The sequence below is a fragment of the Prionailurus viverrinus genome, chromosome A1 (genome assembly GCF_022837055.1).
Source record: "Prionailurus viverrinus isolate Anna chromosome A1, UM_Priviv_1.0, whole genome shotgun sequence".
Taxonomy (NCBI): domain Eukaryota; kingdom Metazoa; phylum Chordata; class Mammalia; order Carnivora; family Felidae; genus Prionailurus; species Prionailurus viverrinus.
The window spans coordinates 19,504,703-19,517,911 of NC_062561.1; the positions used below are offsets into that span (position 1 = coordinate 19,504,703).

The window sequence follows — 13,209 nt, forward strand, 5'->3', positions numbered from 1 at the left end:
CCGCCCCCCCAGCGGGCGGGGCCGTAGTGGGAGTAGGGCTGGAGAGGGCGTGGCCTGTGATAGACAGCCGGGCACCCGCCCTCGGCCCCCTCCCCCACTGGAAGCCCCCAGCCCGGGGCCCGCCGGCCGTTGAGACCAATGGGAGGCCCTTGCGCATCTCGGATCGATTTCCCAGGTGCGGAGTTCACTCCCGCGGCAGCTGCGGCATTTGGGCACCGCGACGCCCCGGAGCGAAGCGCGGAGCTGAGAGGCAGCTGTGCGGAGTGGACCCGAAGAAGGTGCCCGCCACGCCGCACCTCTCCGCCGGCGGTTGGCGAGCCCTGGGATCTGCATCTCCGGCTCGGGTCTGCGCCGCTCGCCCGCCCTCTTGTCCTTCACACGCCGGGGGCCTAAGACCGAGTCCGCAGCGTACCGGCCCGAGGTAGCGGAGACTTGGGAGGGAGGACCGGTCCCCGCCAGGGGCACGGGCAGGGCCGCCTCCGGGTGTGAATGAGGGTCCGAGGCCAACCCTCCGCCCTTGCGCTTATCTCCCCCCCCCCCCCCCCCAAGGGCCAGGGCGCCAGGGCGCGCAACTTTGAATTAGCCGGTGGGGCGAGGGCTGCTGATCCCCTGGTCTGAAATGCAGGAGACCTTTTTCCAGACCCTTCCCCGGGTGAGACAGCCGAACCGCAGAGATGCCACCCACAGCCCGCTCCCGGGGTTTTAACACCGCACTTCTCCACTAACCAGGTGACCTGTGGGCTCTGGGCGGATCACAGAAGAAATTGGTTCCTCCGGAGGAGGATGCTTGAGCAGGAGAGGCAGCTTACTGCTAGAGTAGGGGCCGGTTGGAAAGTAAGTTTCCCTACCCGAGCGCCGCGTGCTCACACCTACCTGGAGGACTTTCCACGCCCACCTGCCTGCCTTTCTCTGCGGCCTGGCTTGCTCGAGGAAGGCAGGGGGCTAGAGCCCTAGCTCCAGGAGAGCGCCCTTAGAAATGCTATGCCTTTCACGGGTTTGCAGGAACAATTTAAAACCCAGCACTTTCCCACTCCTCTTTATGTCTGAAGCTGGATTTGTAAAGTGAGCGTTGAGTTGCTGTTTAAGAGCCCTAATTGCCCAGGACGAGTAAATTAGTTACCCAGCGAAGTTATGCAGAGTGCGCGGGTCTCTTTTTATCCAGGTCCTGCAACTTTTTTTTAAAGAACTGTTTTGAATTCATTTTAATTATACAAGTAACGCATTAATGTGGTGACTTAAAAATGCAAACAGCACAGAAATATTGAGCATGAAAAGCAGATCTGCTTCCTAATCCTTTTCTGTACATTTACATATGTCATCCTTTGTTCTGCAAATATTTATTGAACACTTACTTACTGCATGTTTCAGGCATGGTACTGAAGAGCTGAAAATACAGTGGTTAAAAAATGTGTGTGTGTGTGTGTGTGTGTGTGTGTGTGTCTCCAGATAAATCTTTAGGTTTTGTATGTATGTGGTTTTAAAATTTTTGTTTGTTTGTTGTAAATGAGATCACATAGTGTGTATTCTCCAACCTTTCTTTTCTCCCCCCCCCCCCCCATAGAACTGTCTTTTGGAGATTGTTTCATATCAGTACATAAACATCTATCTTGTTGTTCAGTTTAACCTCTATACAGTATGGATGCATACCATAGTAAGTTTTATTTTTTCCCTGTGGGTGGACATTCTGTGTATTTCTAACTTTTTTTCCTCCCTTCACAAGCCATGCTGTAGAGGACATCCTTGTACATGATTTTTAATGCTGACACTTGAGTATTTCTTTAGGATGGACATGTAGGCCTGAATTGCTGGTCTACAGATTTCTAAAGTGAACTCAACAACATTATTTTGTGCCCTTTTGTAGTGAAATTTGTCTTAGGATCTGGTGGTACAGAAATGAAAGGTAAGTGGATTAATGGATGGGTAGACAGAGGCTGGTCAATAGATGCCTCTAAGTGTGATGGCTCTGCATTTAATGGAGGTGCAAAGAACACATGGGGGAGGGTGGCTCAGACAGGGGCACACTTCTAACTCCCTATGGTGCCCCCACCTCTCTACCCATCAGAACAATCCCTGTCATTCCAGATCAAGCTCAAGGTGCTTCCTCCTTGAAACTTTGGTGACTGCTTCTCCCTGTGTTGACCTCACCCTCTTCTGGATTTCTTAGAGAATAGTATTAGCTGATATTACTGAGCCTACTCCCTGCTAGGCACTGTACTAAGCACTTTATATTCTTTTATGTGCACTGTCTTATTTAATCCTCACAAAACCCTTTGATGTAGGTATTATTTTTTTGTTATCGCCACTTATTTAACAGTTGTTTGTGTTTTTTTTGGGGGGGGCATGAGTGAGTGAGGGGGTGAGAGAGAGAATCCCACATAGGCCCCACACTGTCAGCGCTTCACCTAAAGCGGGGCTCGAACTCATGAACAGTAGGATCATGACCTGAACCAAAGTCAGATGCTTAACTGACTAAACTACCCAGGTGCCCCTAACAATTTTTTTTTTTTTTTTTTTTTTTAGTATTTACTCTGTGCCAGCCATTCTAGGCACTGGGGATCCAATTAAGACTAAGACCCTGCCCTCAAGGAATTTATGTCCTAGTGGGAAATGCAGAAATAAAAAAGGGTAGACAAATAGTGTGATTTTTGGCACTGGTAAGTGTTGTGGAGTAAATAAATCCGAGTATGGGCATTAGGCAGGACATGGGAGGGGAGATACTATCTAGGGCAGGTCGTCAGGAAATTATCTCTGAGGAGGTTGTATGATTAGAGACCTGAATGGTTCAGATTTGGGAGAAGCGTTCTAGGTTGAGGAACCAGAAGGTGTCAATGTCCTAAGTCCAGAGTGAGCCGAACAGGGGAGGAACAGTAAAAGAGAGCCAGAGTGGCTGGATCAGAGAGAAGGAGAGGAAGTAGTACAATACGAGGTCAGAATTCATCCTCTTTACAGGTGGGGGGACTGAGGCAGAGAGAGGTGAAGTCACTTACTCAAGGTCCTACAGATAATAAGAGCTAGTAACAGGGAGACCTGGAATTGAGTCCTCGCCAGGCTGCTTTGACTTTCTTGGGTATATATTTTCTTTCAAACTTCCTTGACACCTGGTCATATGGTATGATTATTTAAACTTATCTGAATATAGCTTTTTTTTTTTTTTTTGACCAGCTGTGTGTTTCTTGAAAGCAGGGACCAGGTTTGTATCTCTTAAAAAACATTCTTCAGGGGTGCCTGAGTGGCTCAGTCGGTTGAGTGTACGATTCTTGATTTCAGCCCAGGTCATGGTCCCAGGGATGGAGCCCTGTGTTGGGCTCCTGGCTCACTGTGGAGCCTGCTCAAGATTCTCTCTCTCTCACTCTGCTCCTCTCCCCTACTTACCTGTTCTCTCTATCTCAAGAGAAAAAAAATTCTCCATAGCTATTATAATAGGTGCACCAGAGTTGTTCTTGAATGAATGAGTTATAGCAAGATTTTTCCCTACCCCCACCCCCAATGCATTGTTTTCTCTTCGGAGGCCTGTCTGGGGCAGCAGTAACCCTGAAAGGGAGGTGGTCCATGAGCTGGGTCATTCAGCCTTCACTCTACAAACATGGAGTGCCTTCTGTTTCTCTGACGCTGGGCCAAAGCAGAATAGAAGTGCAGTAGTGGCACAAAGATGAATAGAGGTCAGCCCCTGTACTCTTGGGGCTGACAGTCATAGGTGCCAGAACAAAGACGTCTGTATACAGCATAGCACGCACAGGCAAGATCGATTGGCCTTCCCTGGGAGGAAGGGATGCAAAAAGAACTTCAAGAAGAGGTATTTCATGACTGAGGTTTTGAAGGAGAAATGTGTCAACTGGGCACACAGAAGAATGAGAAGAAGGATGTTGCAGGTAGAGTCCGGCATGTGCAAAGGTGCAGAGGCTAGAAGTGGAAAGACAAATTTGCCCTGAGTGGCTTGACAGCCTGGAAAGTGGTTGTGGAAGGCTCTGTTTCTCAGGCCTTTGGACTTTATCCCACAGACGGGGGAGTTTGCACAGGGGGAAATGGTGTATGGTGCTCTTCGGAAGTAAAGGGCGAACTGGGAACAGAGGTGCTGGAGACCTGATTAGAGGCCTTTGCTGGGGTCATCCCATCCAGATCCAAGGTGGCCAAAGCCCTACAGAACTGGGAGTCCCGTTCCCAGTGTCATGTCAGGAGACAGTGGAGGTTTTCTGCACTCTTCAGTGTCCAGAGCATCAGAGGCAATGGTAGTCCTTTTAGCAACAACACAGAGAATAGTTGGTACAGGACTAACTGGGAGTAGACTGCGGTGGGGGAGGGGTGCCGGGGTGGTTCAATCAGTTAAGCATCCAACTCTTGATTGTGGCTCGGGTTATGATCCCAGGGTCGTGAGATCGAGCCCCACGTCAGGCTCTGCGCTGATAGTGTGGACCCTGCTTGAGATTCTCTTTCAAAACAAGGAAATAAACACTAAAAAAAAAAAAAAAGCTGGCGGGGAGGAAAGACAATTGGATTTTAAGTGCTTCTTTATCTGACATTTTCATTGCAAGGATGGAGATGACCCAAGTCCATTACTGTCCACTGATGCCATAGCACAGGTAGCAGAATGTGTCCATGTTCAAGCGTGTGCAATATTATTTTATCAGTAGGATTAGAAATCCTTACCCAGTGAAATTCTCGAATGTCTGACTTTTTTTTTTTTTAAACTAAGTTAAAGGAAAAAAATCTAAGCAGATCAAAGGTCGATGAGATAAAGTAGAGGGCAAAGCAGAGAGGGACTTTTCATTGTGATGTAACCAACATGGCAAATAAGATTTAAAAACACCAGTGGTTTGAAACCTGTGGATTCAGAATGCAGCAATTCTGTTGAAGCCTCCGTTCCCACAGAAACTAAAAATTACTATTATAAAAGTAATTTAATTCTGTGACTGTAATTTGGAAAATAAAGACCAAAAGGGGAAAATTCACTTTTATTCTTTCTTACTCTTAGGATGGCTGTTAGCGTATTTGTAAACTTCCTTCATTGCTTGCTTTCGCTGCATCAAGTTACTAATTTTTAGAAATAAATACAATCTTGTTTCTGAAAGATAACCAACATTAACGTCTTAGGCCTATTTCAGTCCAGTGAGCTCAGTCAGTCTTTCCTGTGTGTGTGTGTGTGTGTGTGTGTGTGTGTGTGTGTGTGTGTGTGTTTCTTTCTTTCTCTAAACTCAGTGGTGGTTTTTTTTGTTTTTTGTTTTTTTTTTTTTAATAGACTTTAAAAGCTACCCATCACGGAGGCTGTTATTATTATCAGTAAACTTGTATGCCCTCTCCCTATCTTGGACGACCACTTGGTGTAGTCTGAAGTTTCCTCCCAGGCTCCCTCCCGCTGCCCCCGCCCCCCAGTCCAGGGTCCTCCAACTGCTGTCCCAGGGCCCTGCTGCCACACCACAGGGACAGAACTGCTGGGAAATGCAGGCAACTCCCCCTTGATGCTGCTAGTGGTTTCTTGTTCCTCATCTCATCTGTGCCTGCTTTTCACTTGTTCTGTGTCAACTTCTTGCGACTCTTTCAAACCTTCCCTGCTTGCTCACCTCTGCCTTCCTTATTTTCAACAGATGACCTCAGTGCTTACTTCAAGAAAGCTGGATACCATTGTATATGGTTTTCTTCAACTTTCTGCCTCCCTCAGTGCATCTTCTTCCAGAATTTTATTTATATCTACAACGTATTTTCACTTTCTCATCTAGTCTCAGGACAGGCTTGCTTTCTTTTCAAGGTTCTCTCCCTGGCCTCAGTGCCCTTGTCCCGTATCCCTTCTTCTCTACCTGTTTTGGAGCCCTTACTGGTCATGTCCTTTCTCACTTCCAGTCTTTTCCTCTTTCTGCAGACTTCTCCCTTTGGTTTATAAACTCATGCCATTTGCCTTCATTTTAAAATCTCTCCCATTACCTGTGTCTCCCATTTGCTCTTGTACTATTTCTCCCCTCTCCTTCTTTCTCAGTCTTCCAGAAAGAATCGTCTTCATTTGCAGGTTTCCACTCACCTATTCACTTTAAGATTTTTCTTTTATTATTCTATCAGTTTATTGGACATAAAAGAAATGTATATAACCATATATGTAGTTATAAAGCATAGTAAGATAGAGAATGCCTGTGAACCTACCACCTGACCCAAGAACGAGAATGTTGTCCATGCCAACATGGACATGAATGGCATCCACTCAACTGTTCCTTCTCTGGTGTCAGCGTTAGGAGTACCCACTATAGAGGTAACTGCTATCCTGTTCTTTGTTCGTTGTAACTCAGCTTTTGTTTTTGTTTTTGTAAAATTTTATCACACATATATGAATGCCTGAACAATACATTATTTAGTTTTGCTTGTTTCTGAGCTTTATAAAAATTCTGTTGTCGTGTGTTTAGTCTTCTGTGCTAGCTTCTCTAAGTAGACATCACATTAAGAAAATTATTTATTTTAGGGGCGCCTGGGTGACTCGGTTGGGTGTCCCACTTCGGCCCAGGTCATGATATGTGGTCCGTGAGTTCAAGCCCCACGTCGGGCTCTGTGCTGACAGCTCAGAGCCTGGAGCCTACTTCGGATTCTGTCCCTCCCCCACTCATGCGCTCTCTGTCTCTCTCTCTCTTTCTCAAAAATAAACAAACATTAAAAAAATTAAAACAAAAAGAAAATTATTTATTTTAAATAAAAATTTTTAATTTTTAATTCCAGTATAATTAACATACGGTGTTTATGTTAGTTTCAGGTGTACAATATAGTGATTCCCCAATTCTCTACATTATCCAGTGCTCATCATGATGCGTGTACTCTTAATCCTCTTCTATTTGCCCATCCGTCTACCTACCTCCCCTCTGGCAATAGTTTGTTCTCTCTGTTGAAGAGTCTGGATTTTTGTTTGTCTCTCTCTCTCTCTCTCTCTCTTTTTTTGCTCATTTGTTTTGTTTCTTAAATTCCACATAAGAATGAAATCATAAAGTATTTGTCTTTCTCTAACTGATTTCACTTGGTAATATACTCTCTAGATCCATCCATGTCGTTGCAATGGCAAGATTCCATTCTTTTTTTTGTGGCTAATACCCCATTTCATATATATACACACATATACCCCACATCTTTATCCACTCATCTGTGGATGGACACTTGGGCTGCTTCCATATCTGGACTATTACAGATAATGCTGCGGTAAACATAGGGGTGCATATGTGTTTTCAAATTAGTGTTTTAGTTTTCTTTGGGTAAATATCCAGTACTGGAATTACTGGATCATATGATAATTCTATTTTTAATTTTTGAAGCAACTCCATACTGTTTTCCACAATGGCTGCATCAGCTTGCATTCCCACCAACAGCACATGAGGGTTCCTTTTTTCTCCACATCCTCATCAGCACTTGTTGTTTCTTATGTTTTTGATTTTAGCCAGTCTGACAGGTGTGAGGTAATATCCTATTGTGGTTTCGATTTGCCTTTCCCTGAAGATTAGTGATGTTGAGCATCTTTGCACGGGTCTGTCAGCCACCTGTATATTTTTTAGACATATGTCTATTTAAGTTCTCTGCCCATTTTTAATTGGATTATTTGTTTTTTTGGTGTTGAGCTTGGTGTGTTCTTTATACAGTTTGAACATCAAGCCTTTATTGGATATGTCATTTACAAATATCTTCTCCCATTCGGCAGGTTGCTCTTTTGTTGATGGTTTCTTTCGCTGTGCAAAAGCTTTTTATTTTGGTGGAGCCCCAGTAGTTTAATTTACCGGCCATTACATTTCTGAGATTCGTTGTTGTGCAGTATGCCATTGTGGGAATATAGCACCGTTTATCCATTTTGCTTGAAGGATACTGGGTGGTTTGGGTGCTTTTGCAATTATGAGCGTTCTCCTGGCATATACACTGGCGCTCTGTCCACTTCTGTTCCTGTTGCTTCACCTCTTGTCTGGAACCTCCTTTGTTGAGGATTCCATGAATGCCAAAGGCAGATCCTCCCTAATTCTTATTTTAATGGTGTCTCTAACTATGTCAGAAAAAAAAAACCAGCTTAGGGATGCCTGGGTGCCTCAGGTAAGCGTGAATCATCCCACTCTTGATTTGGCTCAGGTCATGATCTCTAGGTAGTGAGATCAAGCCCTGCAGCGGGCTGTGCACCGACAGCGACAGTGTGCCTGTGTGCTCGTGTGTGGGTGCTTTCTCTCTCTTTCAAAATAAATAAACACTAAAACATTTGAAAAACAGCTTTATTAAGATAAGATTCACAGGTACATGCAATCATCACAACAATCAGTTTTATAGTATCTTCATTACCTCAGAAACAAAGTCTACACCCTTCATCTATCACTCCCCACCTCCACATGGTCCCCTTGCCTAAGCAACCACTGATCCACTTTCTATATCTTTAGATTTGCCTATTGCAAAGATTTCATGTAAATGGAATCTTTGTCTATTTCTGATCTTAGGGGAAAGCTTCCAGCCTTTCGCCATTAAGTATGGGGTTAGCTCTTGGTTTTGCAGAGATATGCCTTACCAGGTTGAGGAAGTTCCCTCCAGTTCCTAGTTTGTTGAGCGTTTTTATCATGAAAGGATTTTGGATTTTGTCAAATGCTTTCTCTGTGTCTGTTGAGATGACAATGTGTCTTTTGTTTTTTATTCTATGTGGTGTATTCCATGAATTGATTTTGGATGGTAAGCCAGACTTGCATTCCTGGAAAGATCCCACTTGGTCATGGCATGTAATATTTTTTATAGGTTGTTGGATATGGTTTCCTACTGTATTGTTGAGGAATCTTTGTGTCCATATTCACCTGAGATATTGGTTTGTAGTTTTCTTGTGATATCTTTGTCTGGTTTTGGTATCCAGGTAATGCTGTCCTTATACATAGAATGAACTGAGACGCGTTCCCTTGTCTTTTGTTTTTTGGAAGACTTTACTGAAATTTTGTATTAATTCTCCTTAATTAATCTTTGATGGCATTCAGTGTTGAACCTGTCTGAGCCTGGGCTTTTTTTCTTGGAAAGCTTTCCGATTATTAATTCAGTATCTTACTTCTTAACAGTTGATTTAGATTGTCTGTTTCTTCTTAAGTCAGTTTTGGTAGTTTTTCTTTTTTTTTTATTTTTATTTTTTTATTTATTTTTGGGACAGAGAGAGACAGAGCATGAACGGGGGAGGGGCAGAGAGAGAGGGAGACACAGAATCGGAAACAGGCTCCAGGCTCTGAGCCATCAGCCCAGAGCCCGACGCGGGGCTCGAACTCACGGACCGCGAGATCGTGACCTGGCTGAAGTCGGACGCTTAACCGACTGCGCCACCCAGGCGCCCCGGTAGTTTTTCTTTTTAGAATTGGCTGTTTCCATCCAATTTACCTTAAATTGGCATATAGTTGTTTCTAATTGTATCTAATATAAACCTTATTTCTTTAAGATCAGTGATAATAACCCCTCTTTCATTTCTCATTCTAGTACTTTGAGTCTTTGTTTCTTTGGTCATTGGTCATTCTAGCTAAAGGTTTGTCAATTCTATTGATCTTTTCAAAGAGTCAGCTTTTGGTTTCAACAGTTTTCTGTATTTTTCTATTCTCTATTTCATTAATTTTTTTCTCTAATCTTTATTATTTTATTGTGTTGTGGGTTGAATGGTGCCCCCAAAAGATAGGTTGAAGCCCTAAGCCCTTGTACCTGTGAACGTCGTCTTATGTGGAAATAGGCTCTTTGCAGGTGTAATTAGTTACATTCAGATGAAGTCATACAGGATCCTGGTGGACCTTAAATCCAATTACTGCCCTCCTTATAAGAGTACCATATGAAGGCACAGAGAAGAGAAAGCTTCCTGATTACTGACACAGAGATTGGAGTGATGCTTCTATTAACCAAGAAATGCTAAGGATTGACAGTAACCACCAGGAAGTAGGAGAGAGGCATAGAACACATTCTCCTTCAGAGCCCCCCAAAAGGAAAATCTTTGACTTCTAACCTCCAGAACTAGGAGAGAATAACTTTCCAGTACTCAATTTGTGGTATTTTATGACAGCAATACTAGGATACTAATATAACTTCCTTATGCTTCTTTAGGTTTAGTTTAGTTGTCTTTTTTTCCCAGTGTCTTAGGCAGAAGGTTAGACTATTGATTTGAGATCCTTCTTTCTTAATACAGGCATTGACAACTATAACTTTCCCTCTAAGCATTGCTTTAGCTGCATCTCATACATTTTGGTAAGTTGTATCTTCATTTTCGTTTATCTCAAAGTATTTCCTAATCTCCCTTTTGGTTTCTTCTTTGACCCATTGGTTATTAGGAGTGTGTTGTTTAATTTCCACTTATTTGTGAGTTTCCCGGATTTGTTTCTGTTACTGATTTTTTTATTCTATTATGAGTGAAGAACAGACTTTGCATTATTTCCATTTTATTAAATGGGTCTGGTTGGTTTATAGTGTTGTTCCTGTCTTCTTTTTTGTGATTCTGCTACCAATTCCAGCATGTGGGTCTTTTTCCCCACGCCAAGCACTTCTTGGGCCAGCTGGGTGTTCTACAACCTAACTTAATTCGCTTTCTGGAGATAGCATCAGATCCCACAGGTTAAGAGCTCAATTCTGCAAGACTGAGTTCTAAAGACTCCTGCTTTGCCAATTCAGACACCAGTTGCAAGTCCAGACTGTTACCTGTGCTTCTGACTGACTGGCTGTAAGATGGAGGGTGCAACAAGCCCCTCCTTGGGTTCAGTTAATTTGCTAGAGGGGCTCACAGAACTGAGAGAAGTACCTCCTCACATCGTGTGTTGTAAAAGGATGTCACTCAGGAACAGCCAGGTGGGAGAGTTGCATTGGGCAGGGTATTAATGAGAATTTTAATCTGCCATCACTTAAGAGATTCCAAGGGCTTTAGGTTTCCTGTAAATCACAATGTCACATGTTTCCTTGTTGATATTCTGCAAAGTTTTGTTCATTTTTGAAAGTGGGTATTGAAGTCTCCAACTGTCACTGGTGAATTGTTTTTTTTTTTAAAAAATATTTATTTTTTAAAATTTCTTTTAAGTTTATTTATTTATTTTGAGAGAGAGAGAGAGAGAGAGAGAGAGTGAGAGAGAGAGAGAGAATATAAGCAGGGGAGGAGCAGAGAGATGGAGAGTCCCAAGTGGACTCTGCACTGTCAGCACAGAGCCCCATGCGGGGCTCGAACTCACACAATCATGACCTGAGCGGAAATCAAGAGTCGGACACTTAACCACTGAGCCACCCGGGCACCCCTGAATTGTCTTTGCTCTTCTCATTTCTGTCCGTTATTTTTGTCTGGGAATCCATTTTGTGTTCTGTTTTTAGATGTATATGTTTGTAATTTTTACATTTTCCTCATGGAATGACTTTTATCATTATAAAATGTACCTCTTTATTTCTGGTAACATTGTTTTCAAGTCTGTTTTGTTTGGTATTAGCATAACTACCTCAGTGTTCTTGTGGTTGCCATTTGCCAGATGTATCTTTCTCCATTCTTTCATTTTTAATCTATTTGTGTTTTTGAGTCTAAAGTTCATGGAACTTTTTGGATGTGTAGGCCATTATTATTAGTAGTAGTAATAGTAGTTTTTCATTAGATTTGGAGAAGTTTTCAGTCAATATTTCTTTGAGTATTTTTCCTACTTTGTCTTTCCTGGTCTCTCATTACACCTGAGTTGGCACGGGCAGTGGTGTCCCAAGTTTCTATGAGTGTAACCGAACCCAAATCCATCTGCCCAATACACAGCAGAACGGATCACCAAAACATTAGGTTTGCAGCCAGGAAAGGGTTTATTTGAGAGGCAGACAAGTGAGGAAACAGGAGGGCAAGCCTCAAATCGGCCTGCCTAAAAGAGGAGAGAACAAGTTTTTTTTTTTTTTTATAATTGTAGGGGTTGAGATTGCATACATATTGATGAATAGGGCAGGGAAACTTATGACTGTTCATGAAGTACAATGTAGCATGTGCGTTGAGCAGACATACATATAACATGTATCCCATGTTCACTTTAGAGGAAGACTTAATATTCAGCCCTGATGTCAACAGGTTATCTTATATCTTAGGACACGGAGATGGGGTGTGGGCATGCTCCAAGAGCTAGTATAAACTGGATGGGGTCTTGGCTTGTTATCTTGGGTAAGGAAGGCAGGGCCTTGCTTGTTCATAGGCTGGAACTGTATCAGTTGACCACGAGCCCAGGCTTCTGCAGAGACAACCTAGTGGGTTTGATAGCAGGGTCTGAAAAGACACAACAGGTGATTAGGGGGAAAGAGTTCTCTGAGAAACAAGCTTAAAACTTTATGCTAGTTTCAACCTCATTAACCCTGTGGGTCACAGTTTCATGAGGTTCTATTAATTTTTTTGCATTCTTTTTTTCCTCTCTGAGATGACATTATCTCTTTGATCTCTCTTCTTGTTGGCTGATTCTTTCAGCTCAAATCTACTGTTAAACTCAACTAGTAACTTTTCATTTCAGTTTCTATACTTTTCAACTGCAGAATTTCCGTTTGGTTCCTTTTTTACGATTTCTGTCTCCTTACTGATATTTTCTATTTGATGTGACATTGTCATCATCCCTTTCTTTATTTCTTTAAAACTTTTTTAATGGTTTCTGCCTTTGTATATTAAATCCTACGTCTGGTTGCAATTATAGGCTGCTCTTTTCCCCTGGTGTATGGGTCATACTCTTTTTTTGCGTGTCTCATAATTTTTTGTTAGAAACTGGACATCTTAGACAATTCTGCATGCTGCTACTCCCTCACCACCCCACCCAAGGGGTTGCTTTTTTTTCTTTAATTTTTTTAACGTTTATTTTATTTTTGAGAGAGAGAGAGAGAGAGAGAGAGAGAGAGACTGAGACTGTGAGTGGGAGAGGGGCAGAGAGAGAGGGAGACACAGAATCTGAAGCAGGCTCCAGGCTCCAAGTTATCAGCACAGAGCCTTACGCGGGGCTCAAACTCACAAACCATGAGATCGTGACCTGAGCCGAAGTCGGTTGCTTAACTGACTGAGCCACCCAGGTGCCCCCCAAGGGCTTGCTTTTTTATTATTTAATGACCTACTAGATTATTTTAGTGGAAACCTTTTTTTTAATGTTTATTTATTTATTTTGAGAGAGAGCAAGAGCAAGAGAGAGAGAGAGGGAGAGAGAGAATCCCAAGCAGGCTCTAGCCGATGTGGGCCTCGATCTCAATGACCATGAGATCATGACCTGAGCCGAAATCAAGAGCCAGACCGTTCACCCTGGCAGT

At 43.0% G+C, this 13,209-nt stretch overlaps 1 protein-coding gene across 2 annotated transcripts in view; it reads left to right on the forward strand.

The window, feature by feature from the left end:
• The first annotated feature begins 131 nt into the window (after positions 1 to 131).
• Positions 132 to 13,209, forward strand: part of ATP7B (ATPase copper transporting beta) — a 71,982-nt gene continuing 58,904 nt past the window's right edge. The window contains exons 1-2 of one of the 2 annotated variants that reach the window (XM_047868524.1): positions 132 to 421; positions 730 to 834. In XM_047868524.1, coding sequence (XP_047724480.1) covers positions 784 to 834 — 51 coding nt within the window. In that variant the 5' untranslated portion in view covers positions 132 to 421; positions 730 to 783. The remainder of the gene's footprint in view (positions 422 to 729; positions 835 to 13,209) is intronic. The other variant, XM_047868543.1, reaches the window with a different exon arrangement.